General features: G+C 42.6%; 1 protein-coding gene across 1 annotated transcript in view; it reads left to right on the forward strand.

The window, feature by feature from the left end:
• Positions 1 to 234: 234 nt before the first annotated feature.
• The window catches only part of LOC134064387 (VPS10 domain-containing receptor SorCS3-like), a 29,349-nt gene continuing 7,023 nt past the window's right edge, over positions 235 to 22,560 (forward strand). The window contains exons 1-12 of the mRNA XM_062520306.1: positions 235 to 699; positions 11,261 to 11,328; positions 11,813 to 11,912; positions 15,343 to 15,501; positions 15,854 to 15,927; positions 16,738 to 16,802; positions 17,113 to 17,228; positions 17,670 to 17,759; positions 19,040 to 19,216; positions 19,999 to 20,130; positions 21,636 to 21,738; positions 22,173 to 22,249. Coding sequence (XP_062376290.1) covers positions 235 to 699; positions 11,261 to 11,328; positions 11,813 to 11,912; positions 15,343 to 15,501; positions 15,854 to 15,927; positions 16,738 to 16,802; positions 17,113 to 17,228; positions 17,670 to 17,759; positions 19,040 to 19,216; positions 19,999 to 20,130; positions 21,636 to 21,738; positions 22,173 to 22,249 — 1,626 coding nt within the window. The remainder of the gene's footprint in view (positions 700 to 11,260; positions 11,329 to 11,812; positions 11,913 to 15,342; positions 15,502 to 15,853; positions 15,928 to 16,737; positions 16,803 to 17,112; positions 17,229 to 17,669; positions 17,760 to 19,039; positions 19,217 to 19,998; positions 20,131 to 21,635; positions 21,739 to 22,172; positions 22,250 to 22,560) is intronic.

Raw genomic sequence — 22,560 nt, forward strand, 5'->3', positions numbered from 1 at the left:
ACACACACACAATATCGACAGACTTGCCTCTCTATCTCACACCCATGCACATGCACTCTCTTGTTTCATTAACAACACACACACACACACAGTCCTGACATTTCTGAAGTGTGTGTGTGAGCGCAGGGTGCTGTTGGATCAGTGCTGTGGATCTGCCTTGTGCTCTGGGCTCCTGGCTGAGTGCTCCGGGGCTGGGGGGGTGGTGTGTGTGTGTGTGTGTGTGTTAGGGTTAGCATGGCGTCTGTGCAGGGCTTGGTTGGAGGGGTGTGCTGGCTACTGCTGGGGGCTTTCGCGCTCTTGGACGTGGCCCCCCGCGGCTCCACGGCAGATGTGACGAGCAGCTCCGGCGCTAAAGTCTCCGTTCGCACGCCGGCCACCGCCGGCGCCGGCGACCCACCACACCACCGGCGGCGCCGCGCAGACGGGGAACCTGTGGATCCTGCCGGGGCGGCGGGCAGAAGGGCAGCGAGCGCAGGGGCAGGGGCAGCGGGGGCACCTCCGGGGCAAGCAGAGGAGGGGCACAGCTGGCGGAGCCGGAGCCGGAGGCAGAGGAGAGCAGCGGAGAGGAGAGGACCCGGCGCACGCGTCCCTGATGGACAGAGCGTCTCCCAGCTCCAGCTGAGCAGCTCCAGCTTCTCCTTGTTCGGAGACTCGGCACATAACCAAGCCATGGTATACTGGACCGGATACAACAGCAGCGTGAGTTGAGCCCCTCTCTCTCTCTCTCTCTCTACCCAATCCTTCTCTATCCCTCTCTTCCATTCACCACCCTAGCCCTCTCCTCTCTCCTCTGTCGTTCACTACTCTATTCTTCTCTTTTTTCATCTGTCATTCACTCTATCCCTCTCCTTTCTTTTTGTCGTTTACTACTCTATTGCTCTCTTTTTTCTTCTGTCATTCACTCTATCCCTCTCCTTTCTTTTTGTCGTTTACTACTCTATTGCTCTCTTTTTTCTTCTGTCATTCCCTCTATCCCTCTCCTCTCTCTGTCGTTCACTACTCTATCCCTCAATTTTCTTCTGCTGCTCACTACTCTATCACTCTTTTTTCACCACTCTATTCTATCCTTTTCCTCTCTCACGCTGTTGTTCACTACTCTCCCTCTATTTTCTTTTGCCGTTCACTACTCCATCACTCTTTTTTCTTCTATCATTCACTCTATCTCTCTTCGTTTCACCACCCTATCCCTCTCCTCTCTCTGCTGTTCACTACTCTATTCCTCTCTTTTTCTCAGCTGTCATTCACTCTACCCCTCTGTTTTTCTCTTCTGTCACTCACTCCATCCGTCCCTTCTTCTCTTGTCAGTCCTTGCCTCATTTATCTCTATCATCGCTCTTGTCATGCTGGCCGTAGGAGTGAAATTTGACCCTGGCTTTCTGAGTGTAGTTCTGACTGTTTTGGCTTACAGTATACGCTGGGTATTGGTTGAGGATTGGCTTATTCCATCATGTTGAAAATGGTTTGAGTGTGCTCTCTGAACACGGTTACTCAGTAAGTCATGATGGTATGGCATAGCTTATCATCATAATCATCACGTTTAAAAGACCACACACACAAACACACGTCCTCTTCACCCCCCCTGCCGTCTCTCTCTCTTGTGATCTATCTGGCTGTCACTTGTCACTCAAACTTCTGCACCATAATTCTCTGGTTACTGTGATTTATATGTGAAGGTAGCACTTAATTAGATGGAAAAAAATAGTAGTCCTGTTAATATGGGGTAGAATATATAAATATACTGAGTATCAATTATTGGTCATCCACTCACACACTCTCCCATAGCCTTCACACTCTCCCTCTTCACACACACGCACACACACACAGACATTTATTCACTGATTGACTCATTCTCTCCGACATGTATGTACTGTACTGTACTGTACTGCACACACATACACACACGTATTCACTGATTGACTCTTTTTCTCTGGCATGTATGTACTGTACACACACACACATACACACACACACACACACACACATAGTGTACGTACTTAGCTTCAGGGTTTGAGGGACAGCTGAGCACAGCAGAGGGAATCCTGCTGAATGGCGAAGAGTACACTGCACTTTGACAGCAGTTGCTTGTTAGACAGAATGTGTGTATGTGTTCACATGAGATAGAATGTGTGTATGCATTCATATGTGAAATAGAATGTGTGTGCCCTTGAGCGAGGCACCTAACCCCTTACTGCTCCCCAAGTGCCGCTGTAGCAAGGCAGCTCTGTGCTCCAGGGTTCACTAATTCACGGATGGGGTAAATGCAGAGACCAAATACCTTGTGTACGCAAGTACCGTATACTTGGCCCTATCAACTTGATTTGGTTTGATTAGAGAATGTACGAATGTATGCATTCCCACACCCAGTGGATCAAAATCACAACAGAAAGAGGGAGGAGGACAGCAGTGGTCTGGTTAACCAAAATATTAATTTACAAGTGGACAGAAATAAGAAGGAACTGCAGCAGCGAGACTTTTAACCGTAACTACAGTAAGACAGCACATTGCTCCCTGCTTGCCTCTGCTGCATTGTTTACCTGTCAAGTGCAGAGTTGATTTAAAACATTTACTATTTATTTTTTATAAGCCCGTAATGGTCTAGCCACATGTACATTTCTGAATTGCTCACACAATTATCTGCCCCCGGGTCACTTAGGTCATTAGGCACTTAGGCAACTATTACTGTCAGTACCCTATTAATGCATTACATCTAAAGGGGCCTTGCTTTTTATGTTATGCCTCTAGTCTCTGGAACAGCCACCTGTCTAATGTCTGACCCTGCGTGAGTTTTAAATTCAGATTTTGCGTTCAGTTCAGTTTAGTGACATTTTAAACAGTGTTGTGAAGTCCACCCACACGTCATATCATTTCATCCTGTCTGATCTATCTTTTATTATGTTTTATTCGTTTTGTTTAACAGTCACGATTTTATCTTTCAGTATTTTATTTATTGTTTTATGTTTTATCATTCAGTATTTTATTACTGCATTTATTTTTGTATCTAATATCTTGTATATTACTTTTTAAAAACTTATTTTGTAATGTGTTTATCATCACTTTTGATTACCCGATTGTCTCCTCGCTCCTTACCCACACATGTATTTCTGTATGGTCAACTCTTAACTGTCTCAACTCTAACACACTTTCTAAACAACTCCTGTTGTTTTAAATGTGCTATACAAATAACGTGACTTGACTTGACGTGAGATGATTATAGAGTTTGATACGGTCGAAGATTGAAGAGCTGAATAGCAGAGACAATCTTTAAGAGGGTTCCCTTCCGTAGGTGCTATGAGTGATGGTATTAATTAAAAGCTCGTCACAAAGCTGATCTATATCACTTTTACAGTCTTGTAGACACTTCCGAAATTATGCTGTATTTCTCAAACCTCTATAAAGCACAGCAGCACATTCAACTCCCAAACTTCAAACTTCAAACTTCTCTCAAAACCATGACATGTCATATCAAAAACTGAACTTTGTCTTTATACATCACACAGAATCCCCTGAAATACACATGCACGGGTGAGGTAAACTCACTACACATGCACGGATCAGGTAAACTCACAACAATGAGTGCTACATGACATTTGTGCATTAGTGTTGCTTAGGGTTTCCCCCCAACAAACTCTTCACACGATGAACACAACATATAAGACAAAACACATATTAATAGTCATTTCTACAGTAGATGTACTGTGATAAAATTGTGTAACTTAAATTCAATGAAAAGTAATGCACTGCAAGAGTACCATAGAATACTACAGAATATAGTATAATGAATGAATGAAATATATTTTCTATATAAAACAATGAAAATAAAACATTATTACATATAATGTACTATGTGGATCCAGCGCATGGCATGTGGATCCAACTCATGGCCCTTTAATTGCTTTATTTTGAGCGCCTGATTGGTTAAATTGATCCATCCGGAGCATCTAATTGGTTTAATTGATTTGTCCTGAGCATCTGATTGATTGGTCTGTGGGGATTTTGTATTTTCAGTGTTTTCACCTTAAGTAAATCTTCATTACAGTTTTTTACAATAGCTTACACACACTTTCAAAACTGTCTCTTTTTTTCAAATGTATAATCAATTCAACAAAACATACAATCTCCTGGTGAGAGAAACTACCACAAACAATGCAGGATCTCCTGCTGAATGAAACTGCATTCTAATCTCAATCATTCCTTTTCAAAATGCAACTCGGTCCCTGAAATTGTGAAAGATCTGCTGAATGAAACTGCAACCTAATCTCAATCATTCCTTTTCAAAATGTGACTCGGTCTCTGAAATTGTGCGACATGTAAAGATTTTGTGTGTAAGCAGAAAACTAATTATGTTTGAGCTGTGCCTAGTGAAGTTAATGATATTGAATGCCAGCGCTTTCTAAATGAGCACATGGAGCAGTCAGTGAAGTATAAATGGGTCTGTGTGTTTTGCACATACATTTCCACATATCTAAATCATCTACAAGAACAGGACAATAGCCTTTTATCATTTTGAGAAAAATGTCTATCAGTTGGTAGGTCACATTATGGTTTGGATTGTTTAGTTGACTAGTAGTAGTGCTGAAGCAATCGAGAAGAGCTGTAACTCATGGCTAGAATTTGCAGTTTGTTCACTGGAATTAGTGTGATAATTCTGTTGTAGTGTGTGTGTGTATGTATTTGTGAGAGGTCTGTGTGTGTGTTAGTGTGTGTGTGTGTGTGTGTGTGTGTGTGTGTGTGTGTGTGTGTGTGTGAGAGAGGTGTGTGTATTGGGAGTGTGTCTGTATGAGGAGTGTTTGTGTGATAGAAAGAGTGTGTGTATGAAGGGTGTGTGTGTATAGAGAGAGTGTGTGAGGAATGTGTGTCTGTATGATGAGTGTTTGTGTGATAGAGAGGTGTGTGTATGAGGAGGTGTGTGAGAGTGAGGTGTGTTTGTGTAATAGAGAGGTGTGCGTATGAGGAGTGTGTGTGTGAGAGAGAGAGAGAAAGGTGTGTGTATAGGGAGTGTGTGTGTGAGAGAGAGAGAGAGAAAGGTGTGTGTGTGTGTGTGTGTGTGTGGAGTGGGGGAGAGGGGTTGCCTCAATCAATCACACATATTTCTATTGATTGTTTTTTTTCTCCCATGAATGAGCTGAGAACCCCTTTAATCTCATGAGTTCTGCTTGAAAGCTTCCCTGAGTTTGTGTGTGTGTGTGTGTGTGTGTGTGTGTGTGTGTGTGTGCGCAGTGGCAGTTTAATCATATTCTGTCACACACACACACACACACACACACACAACCTCAATCACTCCCATAAGCAAACTTCCAAATTACCTCAACTCTACCCACACAACGTCCACCAGCATATACAACCTCAAACATTCACTGAACCATGGGCAAACAGATTCACACGCAGACAGGGGTACAAACACACAATCTCAGCCGTTCACAAATGTGAACACACACAAACTAAAAACGTACACACCCTAGAGCACACACCGTAAATACCTCCTACTAAAAAAATGATTACATTAATAGTCTCACGATCAGAGTAGCCACTTGAGATGTTCTGTGTTACCTCAAAATATGCAATTATGTTGGATAACTGTTATCATTATTGACTAGACTTAGAACCCCCTTGACTATAATAAATACTGGTTGCAATACTGGTAACTGGTTGAACTTATTTAGCAGAGGAAATACTTCAGATATGCCAAGCAAAGCAAAAACAAAAAAACGTAAATAATCATATTTCAAAAAGGTTGAATTTGCACACTTCATGAAACAATGTGCAAGTGATTGTGATATGACCTAGGTAGGTTTACCTTAGCCTGACTCCACCTGTCTACACACTTCCGCTCAATTTATTTTCCCCTGGAATACCTTGATCCACTTTTCATTTACTCTGGCAAGTGAACTTCCAGCCAATCAGCGAACAGAGGGCGTTCCCGAGAGCGATTACAATGGCCGGGTTTCCCAGATTCGTTAAGAAACTCTTAAGTGCTAAGAACTTGTTAGGAGCGCTCTAAGAACGTCATAAGAACGTTCATAAGAAGTTCTTAGCACTTAATAGCTTCTTAACAAATCCGGGAAACCCGGCCATTTACTGTAAATTGCAAGCCTATCGTTATCATTGTGTCCCCTGTGGTTAGCATACGTCATTACCAAACGTTAGTGATTGAACTCCAATGATTTCAAACTTCAGAGAAGCGTCCACCATCCATGAAATAAACGTTTGCCAATGTATCTAGGAGGCATCTATGAGTCATGTTTTCCAGGCTAGGTTCACCTGGCATTGCAGTACAGATTGCATATTACCTAAGGTTACCTGACCCTGCAATACAGATTACATATCGCCTATAGGTTACCTGACCCTGCAATACAGATTACATATCGCCTATAGGTTACCTACAGGCTACATATTACCTAGTTCCTCACTCATGTTACCACAGATGCAGCCACTAGGGTGAAAAATGGCTAATGCAGCCACAGAAATGTACAAACATGCAAACACACACACACACACACACACACACACACACACACCACCGGAGGATTTGGTGAGTGAGTCAGTCAGACACACACACGCACACACACACACACACGCACACTTCCCTATGGTGTTGGCTCAGACACACACACACACACACTTCCCTATGGTGTTGGCTCAGGGAGGGTTGGGCATCAGACGCGCGTGCCTCCTCGCAGCAGTCTCTTCATTCACATGCTAATGTAATTAGGAGCAGACTGGTAGGACGGGCCTCAAGTAGTGTGTGTGTGTGTGTGTGTGTGTGTGAGTGTGTGTGTGTGTGTGTGTGTGTGTGTGTGTGTGTGTGTGTGTGTGTGTGTGTGTGTGTGAGAGTGTGAGTGTGAGTGTGAGTGTGAGTGTGTCTGCGTATGACGACGGGCTTCAACTAGTGTGTGTGTGTGTGTGTGCGTGTGTGTGTGAGAGAGAGAGAGAAAGAGAGCCAGGACATGCATATATAAGTGAGAGTGTGCATATGAGAAAACCTGCTGGGAAGACTTCAAACTCACTGTGCCTTTGTAGCTGCCAGTGTGTGTGTCTGTGTGTGCGTGTGTGTATGTGTATGTGTTTGTGTGATTCTGTTTGTGTGTGTCTGTGTGTGTACGTTTGAGAGTGTGTGACTGACCCTGCTGGGTATGTGGAACTGCTGTTCCGCTCTCTTGCCTTTAAGATGTAATTAGCTCCTACATGAAGGTGGAAACTGCGGCTCGATCCTAAATGAATCCTGATGTGGCCGTGCTCTCTCAAACGCAGCACATTTTCATATGCAAATGGAGTCTTTGCTCTTGATTGGTTAATTAACCTGTAATAGCTTCACAGCGAGAGGGCCACTTGCATTCTGGGTAAGTTTGGATCTTAGCGAAAAGTTTACTTGGAAAGATGTCAGTGCAGCTGTAAAGAGGAGCCAGCTACAGAGAGAGAGATAGAGAGAGCGAGAGAGAAATAGAGAGAGAGAGAGAGAGAGAGAGATGAAACTAGCAGCGATAGACCAAAAAGAGCAGGGAAAGACCATCCCCACTAGTTTGACTACAGACGGTAAAAGACATAGAGAGACAACACCTGCCAACATTTAGCTGTTGAATGTTTTCAGGAGATTTTTTGGGGAGCTTGTGGTTTGAGAATGTTCTATTAGACATATCCCACAATTGCTATTTCTTTAGAAGATCATTTGTGTGTGTGATAGATAGTGTCTATGATGATTGATTATCATTTTGATTTTAAAATGCTAGACCACTTGGCTTTTAACCTACTAAACGCTAGCCTACAGCCATGTTTTTTTTTTTTTTATCACAGTAGCATTATTACATTTAACATGTTTCATACTGTAGCCTTAATTTCAGATGCACTATCAGGCTACTATGTTTTTAATCTTTAACCTTGCCATTTATAATGGCTTTATCTTACCCAAAACACTATGATACATTGTGCCAGTGTACATACAGTCCGCCTGCTGTCTGGTGTATGCAGACGCTTGGATGTGAATTTGTTCATCAACATATTTCTGCTCTAATAACTTGTGATGTACACCATATAAACACATCCATTTGTTCAGATATAGCTGACACAGGAGAGGAGCTAGATCCCCTCTGTTTTTGATAGGGGATTTCTCAGTGGCTAATCGATAGCAACACCAAATTAACATTACCTTCCCTTAGGGAGGGTTCAAACCAAAGATCCGCGACGAGATGAGCCGCAACGTTCTCAAACCTTACAACTCCGACTAGACATGGAGAATACTTTGTGACGGCTTGCAACAGCTGGCAACGACGTGCAACATTTAATTCACCCCACTGCGACTCCTTAATTCTGCAGCGGTAAGGTGGTTCTTGTAGTTGTAGTTTTTGGACATTGGGTGTGCTCCGCTTATCAGCATAGTTCTATGGAATTCTAAAACTTTGAAGCTCAGTATCTCAGAACTACTCAGAATGTACATAGAACCTAATTATTCTAAGCAGACGGTTACACAACATCTTGCAGAAAACAACAACAATGCACAGTTGGCTGGCAGCTGGCGCAAACGTGCCATATGTTGCACTCAGGATCCATAATTACGGTGAACTATAACCACAAGTACTGTAGGACTCAAGAGATGCAACAAGCTCCTCCAAGTTGGTAGGCCTGATTCCTGATTTGTGTTTGTGGTTTCCGAGATGCAGTTGTGGTTTGTGATTTGTGGTTGTGGTTTGTGACTTGCAGTTGTGATTTGTGACTTGCAGTTGTGGTTTTTGATTTGCAGTTGTGGTTTTCGATTTGTGGTTGTGGTTTTCGATTTGTGGTTGTGGGTTTTCAATTTGCAGTTGTGGTTTTTGCCTCAGGGTCACCGTACAGAATGATCCTCCTTCACAGTACCCAGGGTCCGTAATGGTCCTCTTTCATAGCCCAACCAAAGAACCAAAGCAACAAAGCAAAATCACCAACAAAGCAATCTCCATGCACAAAAATAAACATTACCAAGAGGGCAGTCTTCATGCATTGCACTTGGTTATCAAGAAGGCACATTCCTTCCTCAGTGTTTCAACCAAAGAACCAAAGCAACAAAGCAAAATCACCAACAAAGCAATCCCCATGCACAAAAATAAACATTACTAAGAGGGCAGTCTTCATGAGCATTGCACTTGGTTATCAAGAAGGCACATTCCTTTATCGGTGTTTCCTTGAATTGAGCCCACAACTTCTCCAAAAGGCTCAACAGTATTGCGTCCCAGACCCACCCCCTCCACATTTATGATGTTTTTTCTAAGTCTTCAAATCTCTTAGAAAAAAGTAATTCCTCATCATTGTTGTCACCATTTATGATCAGTAGCATTACAGACAAACCCTTGATGTGGGCCAATACCAACAAATTCTTCAGATAATCCTCTTCCTTGATGTGGACATAACCAAACAACACAGGCCTAACAAATGCTCACATTTTACCCCAAGTAGTCTGTGTGCACCTCAGCAATAGCTCTCTTTCTCTATCACTGTCTGGTGTGGAAACACTACTGTCAGAACAGGCTACAGCTAGACAGGATAGTTCACACGGCCGAGAGGATCATAGGTTGCATCATAGGTTACCCCCTTACCAGAAATCTACAAGGCCCACATTCAACGAAAGGGCCTGAAAATCCTGATGGCTGTAACTCATCCTGCCAACCATCTCCTTAGCATCCTCCCATCAGGCAAAAGGCTTAGGGCTATTAGTACAAAGACCTCCCGCTTTTTAAATAGCACATACTGCAGTGCAATTAGATTTTTAAATAGCTCTCCATCCTTGCACCAATACCTCATGGAGGTAGATCAATCCAAAACAGGTCTCTTGGATAGTGTTTTTATATATATATGTGTGTGTGCGTGTATATAAACTGCTCACAAAAAGTAAGGAAACTTGACTTTGGCCCATTATATCTCCCCTTTAGTAATACCAACCAGTAAAGTGTTTCATATCATTTTTATCGTTGATTTGTCACCTTTACAATGAGGTATAGCTTGTAAGCATAGGGCAATCATGGAATGAGCAATACAGCCAAATGTCTGAGTAGTGCCAACCAAAAATGTGCCAAAATGGCCAGTAATAGGGTTCTGCTGCCAGACATCTCGTTTTGGGCTTCAAGTGCTACCAGGTGAGTTTTGATACCGGGATGAGATTCTGGAGCCAGTGGCAATTCCATATCTCCAGAATATGGGACCAAATACCATCCTCCAGGATGACAACGCTCGCCCCCATAGAGCTGGGATCATCAGAGAGTACCTCCAGAATTTGGGAGTGGAGAGGATAGAATGGCCTGCCGTGACGTGAGTCCAGACCTCAACCCAATTGAACACTTGTGGGATCAGCTTGGGCGTGCTGTACGTGCCAGAGTCACCAACAGAACCAGGTTGGCTGACTTAACAGATCCTTATCGAGGAATGGAATGCCATCCCACAGCAGAATGTAGCCAGGTTGGTGACCAGCATGAGAAGAAGGTGCCAAGCTGCATATGGATCCTCTACACGCTACTGAGGACCCTGTCACTGAGTATAAAATGAACGAATGTATGCCTGACATGTTTTGGTTTCCTCATTTCTATGGGAGAGTGCATTCGTCAATGCTTGAAGTAACAAAGGTGAATTCCAGCAGAATAACAGGCCATTTTGGCACATTTTTCGTTGGCACTACTTACACGTTTGCTTGTGTTGCTCATTCCATGGAAGCCCAATGCTTACAAGCTGTACCTCATTGTAAAGGTCACTAATAAGCGATGAAAATGACATAAAACACTTAAGTGATTGGTATTATTAAAGTGGAGATATAATGGGCCAAAGTCAAGTTTCCTTACTTTTTGTGAGCGGTTTATATACACACACAACATGTTTTAAACTGTAATCATGCTTTTATATGTCCTGCTATATTTGCACTTCTGGATGTGAACTTAACATTTGCACTTTAGGTGAACTTCCACAGTCACTTGCCACTTTGTACTGTACATGCCCATGTAGGGACGAGCCATGTAGGAGCGAATGTATCATGTATGTACTTTGTCTTATGTCTATGTCTGCGTCTCAGGCTTCCTGTTTTTGTCTGGTGTTGTCTTGTCTGTTGTGGAGCACACCGCAGCAAATTCCTAACAACTTCTGTTGTATAGACCCGGGGAACATAGGTACACTACCCTCATTGGTATTTCTCAGCACGGCTGTGATTAGAGGGTGTTTCCTGTAAATGTGCCCACTACCAGTAGTGCACAGTACAGTAGTAGAGATGAGACGTGTGTGTGTACTTATCTATCCTTCTCTTCTCTTGTCTTAGGTGATCCTGATTCTCACAAAATTCTTCGACTTCAACCTGGGGACAGTGACAGATAGTTCACTTTGGCGGTAAGCTTTAGCTCGGGTGTGGTAGCCACTCAACATGCATGCTGATTTTGTTAGAAGGAAACAAACGTGGGAACTCACAAGCAGTTAATTAACTATCGGGCCAGGTGTATTTTACACACACACACACACTCACACACCTTTGTGTTGACCCATATTAACACATCTATATACATAAGATCTACCGCATGTTAATAAATTAAGAAAATGTTTTGCCCAGTAATGAAATTAGCACTGTGTCTTGGACAATGCTGATAACACATTATCATAATTGGAGCCCAATGTTTGAAGCTGATAGTTGACTTGTTTTAATGTGCTCATGATGAGTAGAAAACCTCATGGTTGATCGCTACACATTGCTTATTAATTATTAAATAATTTTGTGGGATTTTTTTCTTTTTCTTTTTTTAAAAAATAGAAGGTGAAAGTATAAGTGTGCTAATGCTATACATTTCCAGAATGTTCTTTCCCATGACCCTTCTTGCAGATCACTGGATCTAGGAAGCAGTTACGAGAAACTGAACGACAGACTGGATTCCAGACTGGTCCTGAGTTACCTGTATGTGTGCCCGTCCAATCAGAGAAAGGTACCCTAATTCCTTACACGGACAATCACCACACAGATCCCTCATACGGAGAATCTCCTCACAAATTCCCGGGTTAAGGTTAGGCAGGGGAATATTTTTATATACGGTACTGTGCATTTTGGTGTATTTAGAGCCTACAGCAGTTGGGTTCTCTGGAGAGCAATGTAAATCAGTATGGTTTGTTTGTGTATGTATGAGTCGGTTGAATGGTCTAGTTCCTAGACCAAAAAGCCAGTAGGTTGTGAAATTGTTGTATATGGTTTAGTAGAGTATTGTGCTACGGTGTGTTCATCCTTTTTATTGCCGACTCTAGTTGCTAGTACCGGTATATGCTTACATTATATAGTATAACAACAAATATAACCAGACAAAAAAACGGAAATGTACTGTAACTCAATTAGCTGAATGTTATTGTAGCTGCTGTACATCTGTGAATCCACTATGATGTGTAACACTTGGGAGAGGCTGGAGGCCCCAGTGACATCCACAACTGAACAACGATAATGAGCTCAGTTACCATGCAGGTGTTTGACACACAAGTCAGTTAAAAATAAGGGAGCAAAGAGCCTCCCAAATCTGCTTTGAAATTCCCGTGCTTGTGGTATTGTGGTACAGTACAATATGTTTGTGGGGAATGTAAGGCCAGGCTAGATTGTATGACAGAGATCAAACACGTCCTCATCACAAAGAATAATTGAAAAGGACCTCCGTGCCTGTTTACAAGCGCCAATGCAGTGTGGAACCAGAGCATTCTCAGAGCCCCACAGCTGCGGGACAATGAACATGACACCAGGGAGGCCACTTGTCACTCTGTTCTTCTTTGATGACTGGATTTTATTTTATCTTCATCTAAACCCAGTTCTTCCTAATATGAACCACCAAAAAAAAAAAAAAAAACGTGTTACGGCACAAAGGCAATAATGAGTATGCTACGTAATTTAACCACCAACGAGTTGGATGTAGGTTCAATAACCGTGGCCCCAAACAGTGGGCTAGTTATAGTGTTTTCTCCTGTTTTATACAGTCTATGATGTTTTTATAACCCTGTGTGACAGTGAGTCAGTGTAATAATGCAATAATGTTGAATTGTCATGTAATTTAATTGTAGCCTTTTAGTGTGTCCCTTGTTGACTTCTTTCAGCGTGCATTTCTTTCGGTTATTAATCTTGTAAATGAATGCCTCCTGTAATGATTGCAGTGTCGATGCATGTGGGCCTACCCTGAGTGTACGTAATTACACATGGCTTGCAACTCATTGAGACACAGACACCAAAGCTGTGAAGAGGAAAATTGAGTTGTTGTAATATTAGACATCGTGCAGGGGGGTGGATTATAGTCACTTAATGACATCAGACGATATTCATGCTCACCTGGATAATACTTTAGAAGCTCAACTGAATGATACACTGGTCTATGTAATCGTCAATGAACATTTCTCCAGTCCCTCTTCACAAAGGACCAACTCTCGATTCTTTGATTTGAAGTGCTGGCTCCAGCAGCTCTGATCACCAACTCTGTTGTCGTTGCCGTCACATCGGCGGAATGTTTGTAAGTCTCGTAGGACAACATTCTCTGTTCCCAGGTCTGTCTGGATGATGTGAGGATAACCACCATGCTTTTCCTCAGCCTCCGCAAAGTACCTTGCATTATGGTTTGCTACACGTGTAAGCAGCTTTAAGCTAGATGATTTTGCCTGGAAAAAGAATATTTATGCAACCACTGATGTAAATTCCAAAGGGCTTATAGGAGTCAACATGCCAAATATAGTCTGGACCTAGCAAATGTCTGCAGCCACATGCAAAGCTGAGGTGTCTGGATCTGCAGCTGCAGAATTAAACAGACATCCTCCGTTTTGCCATTGATTCCATTTTTAATGCATTTTTCATGCATTCACTTGTAGTCGTGTAGTCTCTAAGGTCCTTCCAGGTCCTTCCAGCTCCTGCTTGAGGAAATCGACGACTTGCCTGATGTCCATATAGTGTCTACATTTCAAGCCATGCGCTTTAAGCAGCCGGATTATATGTCTTTTTGCTGATGATGATATGGCTCTCTGCCAGATATTGCAGGATACAATTATAATTCATGCCAAGGTGAAAAGAAAATTAAATTAAGTCTGTGATCCATCTCTGGGGCCTATCATCACTCACTTGAGCTGGCTGGCTATTGTCAAACAGCAGATTCCTTGTTTTGTAGCTACATAATACAAAATGGTGGCATGTGATACTGCATTATCACTTATAATTATTGCATTATAATTTTATGGCCACAATGTTTTATTGTGTGTCCACCAATGACTTCACCAATGAAAGGAATTATGATTTTGAAACCACATTTTTCTTTTCATTAATGTCACAAGGTGGGCTGCATAAGATACACATAACAACACATTTATTTATTCATGTTTTTTATTTATCCTTTATCTAAAGGTGTTCTAAGCGATATTCTGTTCACTTCTGTTGACAAACAGAGAGCTAGCTTGCTACTCCCTCACATGCAATGGAAACACTCCCAAACTTGCGTCTCGCTGGTGATTGGCTGAAACAGTTTGTTATGTTTTTATGGTCCAGGCTGGACCAAGTTGTTTTTGTTGCCATATTTGGAGCCTGTCTGTGGGCTGTAGTTAGAGAGTCAGAGCACAGGCAGCTAGAGGATGGGGAGGTGATGTTTGCCGTAATGTGACAAAAAATGTTTTAGCTTAGAAACGACATTATTTATTCTATTTATTTATTGAGACCAGGTACTGTGAAACTGATTTGCCTAGTGTTGGGACAAATAAAGCTTTCTGAATCTGTATCTGAATCTAACATTGCTGAGAGCATCTTTAACCAGAGTAATCGCATTGAGACAGAAGTCTTTTCCAAGTGAGTCCTGAAGACAGGCAGCACCTTGTTAAAAGGAATTTCAAACACAAGTTAAAACAAGACAAATACAAATGCAAAAAGGAGGTAAACAGAACAAAAATGAATTGTTAAATGGGGAAGACCATTAAGAAACAGTGATAACTTGGAAGACTTCAAACGCAGCCACTAACTCTATGTGGCATGAGGAAATCCAATCTCAACTCTTTTTGAAGTGCATTCCAGGATGAATGCGGAGGGATATGAATGCCTCTTGGATAATCACCCTTTGTTAATGGGGTTTCATTAATCACACTCACAGAAACCGGGTATAAGCCGGATGCTATGAGCACCCATGGCACTAGGAACTAATTTATCGCAGGTGATCTACCAAGTTAGAAGTGTTGATAGACGCCCTTGGTCAATGTGGCCCTTTATGTCTGAACATGTAATTTACCTGAACCCACACTAAACCATAAAACCCTCACTAGTCTTATGCTGAAACAAAACAAAACTAAACCATAAAACCCCCATAGCCTGATGCTGAACCCAAATTCAACCTTGAGACACGCCCACACCCGTCTGTCTGACAGATCCTGCTGGTGAGTGACCCAGAGATGGACTCCAGTGTGGTGGTGAGCTCAGACGACGGCAACTCCTTCCACAGATTCAGCATCAGCTTCACCATCCAGAGCCTCCTCTTCCACCCCAGCCAGGAGGACTGGCTGCTCGCATACAGCCAGGAGCATAGGGTAATAACCACACACACACACACACACACACACACAGACACATGCGCACTCCATCCAGAGCCTCCTCTTCCTCTTCGCATACAGCCAGGAGCACAGGATAAACATACTCGCACACGCCTACACAAACCCACACGAATGCACACACATACACAAACATATCATACACACGCACACACACAAACACACACATCATATGCACACATCATACAGAGGATTTTATTTGTCTGGAATTCAACATTGTTTTACAATTGGAAGAGGATGTCAGAACTAATGGCTTATAAAAACATGTGTCAAAAAGTGGTACATTTCAGCATACTGCATTTGACATGTGCGTTATGTGTCTGCACTGCAGTTGTACTTCTCTGAGGATTTTGGAAGAAACTGGAAACTTGTCCATGAGGAGGTTTCTCCAGGACGCTTCTATTGGTAAAATCCCACCTATACATACTGTAATCCCTACCTTTTACTGCCCATGTTTTATCAGTCATTCACAGAGGAGGGCATTACATACAGAAGGAAAGAGGTTACATAGAAAGGGAACAAGGTTACACACAGAGGGACTGAGGTTGCACACAGATGGAGGGAGGTTACATAGACTGGGAAAGAGGTTACATAGAAAGAGAAGGAGGTTACATCTCTTGTGATTTTTTTTGAAAGGGGAATCCAGGAGGGTGTATGCAAAGTCTCTGCATAATTGGTCTCTTCTCTCCTGGAGAGTTGGTAGTGAAAGGACCTGGATTTCATTTTTGTAACAGATACAGTATCTGTACTACCATTGGAAATCTCTCAGACTTGTTTTTGGATTCTCTCAACTCAGTCTGTTCAGAGTCTGACTTCGATGCCAAGCTGGCATGGCATAGGCTAGACTCGGGCGGACAAGCCCAACATAGATGGTCACCAAATCTGCTGTAGGCCCACCAGGCCTTCTCAGCCTCCTCAATCACTTTAGCGTGGTCACTAGGCTGGGTAAACCTACAGTAGCCCAATTTGACTATGTGGTCACCCCACTACAGATCCCAATGAATCAAGATTCCAAAAACTCTCACTGTATTATTACACAATGGTAGTGATAGTTGGTGAATTAGTGTGTGTAAACACCTGTATTTGTTCATATGGGAATCTGTGTATTAATGCAAGGTATGGGGTTTTTGTATTGACTGATTATTGGCTGATGATTGGGTATGTTTTTACTGTGCGTGTGTGTCTGTGTGTGTGTGTGTGTGTGTGTGTGTGTAGGGCAGTATCAGGGCTGGACAAAGATTCTGACATGGTGCATCTGGAGGCTCAAGATCCCAGTGGAAGTATGTGTATGTTTTACAAAGAGTATTTGTGTGTATGTTATGCATAAACACACACACACACACACACACACACCATTAATCCCCCCCCCCCACCAACACACCATACACACACACACTATTTAAAAAACATCACACCCTCTCCCTCATACACTTTTCATTTACTCGTTAAAGTTGAGCTGGCTCCTCAGAAAAATAATTTCATTACTTGTGATTCCTTTTATGAGTACATGGCAATAACCCCTTTGAACTTGAACATTGTATTCGTGTGTGCGTGTGTGTGTGTGTGTGTGTGTGTGTGTGTTTGCTGCAGTGCTGAGGTACATCACCTGCCTGGCTGGCAGCTGTGCCGAGAGCAGGAAGTTCCCATTCTCCGGCCGCATCGATGGAGGGTCGCTGGTTGTGCAGGACGACTATGTTTTTGTGCAGGTATTCCATTCAACGCCAAGCTCCTATCCCACAGCTGCCTCCTGGCGCATTCTTAGAGGACTCTACCCATGTTCTTCATAGAGTTTTGAATGGCTGCCCTCTGGCAGGCGTCTGCGCTGTCCTCTTGCTAGGAGGAAGGCTACCTTTACTTTTGAGGCTATTCGCCTTTTGAACTTAAATATGCTCCCAGACCCCTCCTCCTCCCTCTCCTGGGACTAATCCCCCCTCCACACACACATACACACCCCTGTCTGTCCTGTTCTCCCTTTGTTCTGTCTTGTTCTGTCTTTGTATGTTATGTTTTATATGTCACTATGCCTGCATGGAGAAATGGCCTCTCAGAGATATTTATGTATAGATATGTATATATATTTTTTTTTTTGATGGAATTGAATTGAATTCTGTAGAGGCCTGAGGTGATGTTTGCTTGCCCTGTCCTAGGTAACCACAGTTGGGCCGACTAAATACTTTGTCTCATATCAAAGACAACCTTTCCAGAATATCCAGCTCCCAAAATACTGTCTGCCTAAGGTATGTATGTAGACATCATGCACTGTAAGTAGTACACTACCTAGTATCTTTGTAGATATATATACTACTCTAAAATATATACTACGTTTATGCACATCAACAATGTGTATCTAAAAACTAGAAACCAAGTTTCTCCCAGGGCTGCACAATTAGGGCCAAAATTATCGTCACGATTATTCTGATAAAAATTGAGCTAACTATTATTTATGATAATTATTTGTAGATTTTATTGGGGAAAAAAAATGTAGCACATAGACTTGCTATCAAGCTTACCATTTCACTACAGTATCTCACACTTGGGAGGACCCCAGAATTCTCTCTCCTACTTTTCCTTCCCTCTCTTGAAGGTCTCCCTTTAACTGTCTTGCTGGATGACTGCGAACATGTTTATTTATTTATTTCTCACTGTACTCTTGCCTGTTGGATTTCTAAATGGTGATTTCAAATAATTGGTCCTCTGGTTTTAGTTGATATTTATCTCAGGTCATGTCCATCCTCCTGGCTGGCTCCCTGCCCCGTGCTCTCTTTGATATATCTATTTTTGTGCTCCGTCTGGTCTGTTTGTGTGCCCTCTCATTCATTAGTTCTAGTCATTCAGTTATTCGCTAATAAATAAAACACTCTGATGCAAATTAGAATGATTTCTGCACCTGTTTTGAGCCTTGTTGTATCTTGAAACAGTATGCATGTTGCATGCTGTGCGCGTGTAGCCTGCAAATTATATGAACAAAATTCACAGATCCTGTCGTCAGCTCAACTTTGAATATACTTTGGATGGCCTAAAAGGTACTGTGAGAAGAGGGAAGTGTGGTGTAAGGTGAAACCTGTCAATTTTATTTTCTCACGGTGGGTGAGTTTAGAGTCCTACTTTAATTCTTGGTCAACATTTCTTGACCTAAATACGCAATATTTCCTTAATGGTGCAGCCCTTGTTTCTCCTCCATTGGCCTGTTAGGAGCTACTTTGTAGCCTACTACTCAAAAGCTCATTAGGTCTTTGCCACGACCAACACTGGTGTGTATATACACTCTTAAAATGAATGTGTTGTTTTTATCACATCCCTGTGTCCAAATAAGGACAACACAGTTTGTGTTGTTTTCAACACATTATTTTGTTATTTTGTACACGGTATATGTTGAAAATAACACAATTTGTGTTGAAAATAACTTAACTTGTGTTGTTTTTAACATTTCTTTTGAGTGTAGACTAGACCTCTTTATATCTTTGCCCACTGATAGGTAAATTGTGTTTGCGTACTGTATCTGTGTGTGTGTATGTAGGACATGCATCTCATAAGTACAGAAGGCCAGATCTTGGCTGGGGTTCAACAGTGGAATGAGAATGACACCTACAGCCTCTATACATCAGATCGCCATGGAAACTACTTCAGCCCTGCCCTAACGTATGTCCGCGTATCGCGATCAATAGCTGGAGTACTCAACATGGATGCATATAAGGTACTAAGCATTTAAATGCTATATATCTAAAGTATATATCCATATCTATTCACACTAAAATGCTCAGGGTCAAGTTTACCATGCACATTTTTCTCTTAGGTTCTTCTAACTGCTTGCACAATGACCAGGTTTCCTAAATTAATCACTCCTTTAAAAGTATTGTCATCCATTGGGATGTTGGCAAAATGCAACTAAATTCACATTTGTTCAAGTGGGGAGTTAGAGCCAATTTAAACTTACTTTTTTGTTAATTAAATGTCATTTCCCCCTGCTGGTTCTTCCAAATCAAGCCATGAGACACTTACAGGAAATCAATTTAAGTAGAAAGGAAGTGTGGCTTAGGCAGGTGATTCATTAGTGAGAACACTAGTCAGTGGAAACAGCAAACAGTTTTGTTACCACTATAAGTTTAGGACTTTTCTTAATTTACATTGATGTATACTCACTATATCTGGGGTACTTTTTGGTTAAATTTAGATAGACGGTGGATCCTATTTGCGTTGGAATTTGGAATTAGTATTGTGCTCATTGATTGTGCATGTCTGGCCCGTGTAGAGACCTGATAAGTTGGTTGTTTTGGTAAGACAAGCCGCCAAAAAAACATTTTACTGCCAAAGATGTGATTCATTTGAAATCCTGTGTTATTACATTATGTTTTATTATGAAATGTGCATCCATAAACTCTTGTAAACATGTGTGTGTGTGTGTGTATGTGTGTGTGTGTGTGTGTGTACTTGTGTGCATACATACATGCATATAATGTGTGTGTCTGTGTGTGTCAGGTGGCTGGCGTCAGTGGTGTGTTGTTGGCTAACAGGAAGCAGGGGGGTCATGTGAGGACATTCATCAGCTTCAGTCAGGGTCAAACATGGCGGCTGTTGACACCTCCAGCCACCGAGCGGCGCTGTAGCCTGGTAAGTAGTTGGCTAATAGCTACTGTCTGTGGTCTCGTACCAACCAGAGCCCATTTATGGAGAGCCGGTCCACTCGCTATTAACTCCATTGTACCTGCATTGTACCTGCAGTTCCTGTTGCAGTTCCACTAGGGGCGATCACGAGCAAGTGATCAAACAATGGGGGTCTATGGGGCTAGACAGCTAAATTGGTCTGTTTCACCTGATTGTCATTAAAAAATCGAAGATTGGATTTTAGTTTCTGCAAGCTCAATATGGGTTATGGGTCGAAAGTTGAATGAACAATAACTTATGGCCCTTTGGTTTCTCACAGGCTTGGTCGTTGTTGCCCATAACACACTAGCACCCTGCTAATGAATGACATCATTGACACGTTTGAAAGGCTTTTTAGAGCAATTAAGGGACTTAAAAAATCTAATACTCAGCCATGTGTATTTTCCTTGACCCCCCTTTCACATGCAATATTCCGATTTCTACATAAAAAATAATATCCAGAGAAAAGTGGATTTTAGGAGAAACTCCATTCACCTCCTTTCATTCTCCACTTGCTCGCGACCGCCCTCTAGTTGCAGTACCATGCGGAAGTATTCAGCGAGTGGTCGTTCTCCCCTTATTAGACATTCTCTGTACCAACTTAGGAGGGGAACTCTGGGCTTGGCATCCACGATGTCGCCATGACACCGAAAACGGTTATCTATTTCCGGCGAAGCTGCGTTGTATCTATTTTAACGTGACGGTTGACAGTACTTAACATATCATGAGGCCTATAAAAGTAAACTTTTCTATTTTATATCGGTTATATATGTAGTATATTCATGCTGAGGGCAGAATTGTCAACATTTCGAAAGAAATCTAAGTTGAAGCGTATTCTAGTTAGCTACCGAGAACGCACATGTAAACAGAATGAACGGAAGTTGAAAACAGTATCAATCGTAACCATCGTAACAATGCATATATCCGGGTTAAGGAATAAGGTGGATACCAGTAAGAGACTCGACTCAAACTCTGGGTTCTTGTAAAGCTAAGCTGCTCGATTGCAGGTGTTTGCAGGTGTTTCTCCCATGGAGGTATTATAAGAACTGGAGAAAGTGAACAAGTCCCGCCCCCATTCATTTCAATGGGAATGCTAGGCTAGTGAAAATTGCCAAAATTGAACGATTTTTTCAGGCTTCAACATGGCGTTTCAAGGGGCTTGTTTCCGGTGCCGTTTTACTTAGCCAATTAAGTGCCAGGTTACCGATTGACGTAAGGTACAGAATGAGAGCTCGTGCCCACACTAAGCTCGTGCATGAGCTGAGAGTGGAACAGCCACCAATCAGCATGAGGAAAACGCAGGGAAAACGGCACCGGACATGATGTATTTCTGGAAAATGGCGACGAGGAAGTGCTTTGCTAATCGGCGAAGCTAACCAGTCAAATCCTGACCCCCTGGTTTCTCCATATCCCTCCCTGACCCCTGACCCCTGTGACGCCTATTTGACCCTCGTGTGTGTGTGTCGTTTCAGCCCTCTTGCTCTCTGCACCTGCACCTGCGGATGTCTGAAAGTCCGTACTCTCCTGATAGCATCATAAGCACTGTCTATACCCCCGGCCTAATCATCGCAACAGGTACACACACACACACACACACACACACACACACACACACACACATATGCACACATACTCTATACATACATACATACATGCACACACAAACATACACATGCCCATTCAACCAACCACAGACGGAACTGTAATCCGTTATTCCTCTAGGCAAACAGGTATAAACACACACACACACACACCCAGACACACAGGTATAAACACACACACACACATATGCACACATGTACTGTATACATATATGCACACACAAACATACACATGCCCATTCAACCAACCACAGCCTGAACTGTAATCCGTTATTCCTCTAGGCACACAGATATAAACACACACACACACACACACACACATTTGCACATATATATACAAGCACACACAGACATACACATGCCCATTCCACCAACCACAGCCTGAACTGTAATCCGTTATCCCTCTAGGCACTGTGGGCTCAGAGTTGACCAATCACAACACCAGGACCTTCCTCTCCTCAGATGCAGGAAACACATGGAGACAGGTACGAGCACTGAGGGTTGGCGTTTCCTGTGACACACCTGTATACAGGTATGACCCCTGTGTGGAGAGGGTTGGGGTTTCCTGTGACACACCAGTATACAGGTACGACCCCTGTATATAGAGGGTTGGGGTTTCCTGTGACACACCTGTATACAGGTACGACCCCTGTGTGTAGAGGGTTGGGGTTTTCTGTGACACACCTATAAACAGGTACGACCCCTGTGTGTAGAGGGTTGGGGTTTTCTGTGACACCTGTATACAGGTATGACCCCTGTGTGTAGAGGGTTGGGGTTTTCTGTGACACCTGTATAC

This window comes from Sardina pilchardus, chromosome 18, assembly GCF_963854185.1.
Source record: "Sardina pilchardus chromosome 18, fSarPil1.1, whole genome shotgun sequence".
Lineage (NCBI taxonomy): Eukaryota > Metazoa > Chordata > Actinopteri > Clupeiformes > Clupeidae > Sardina > Sardina pilchardus.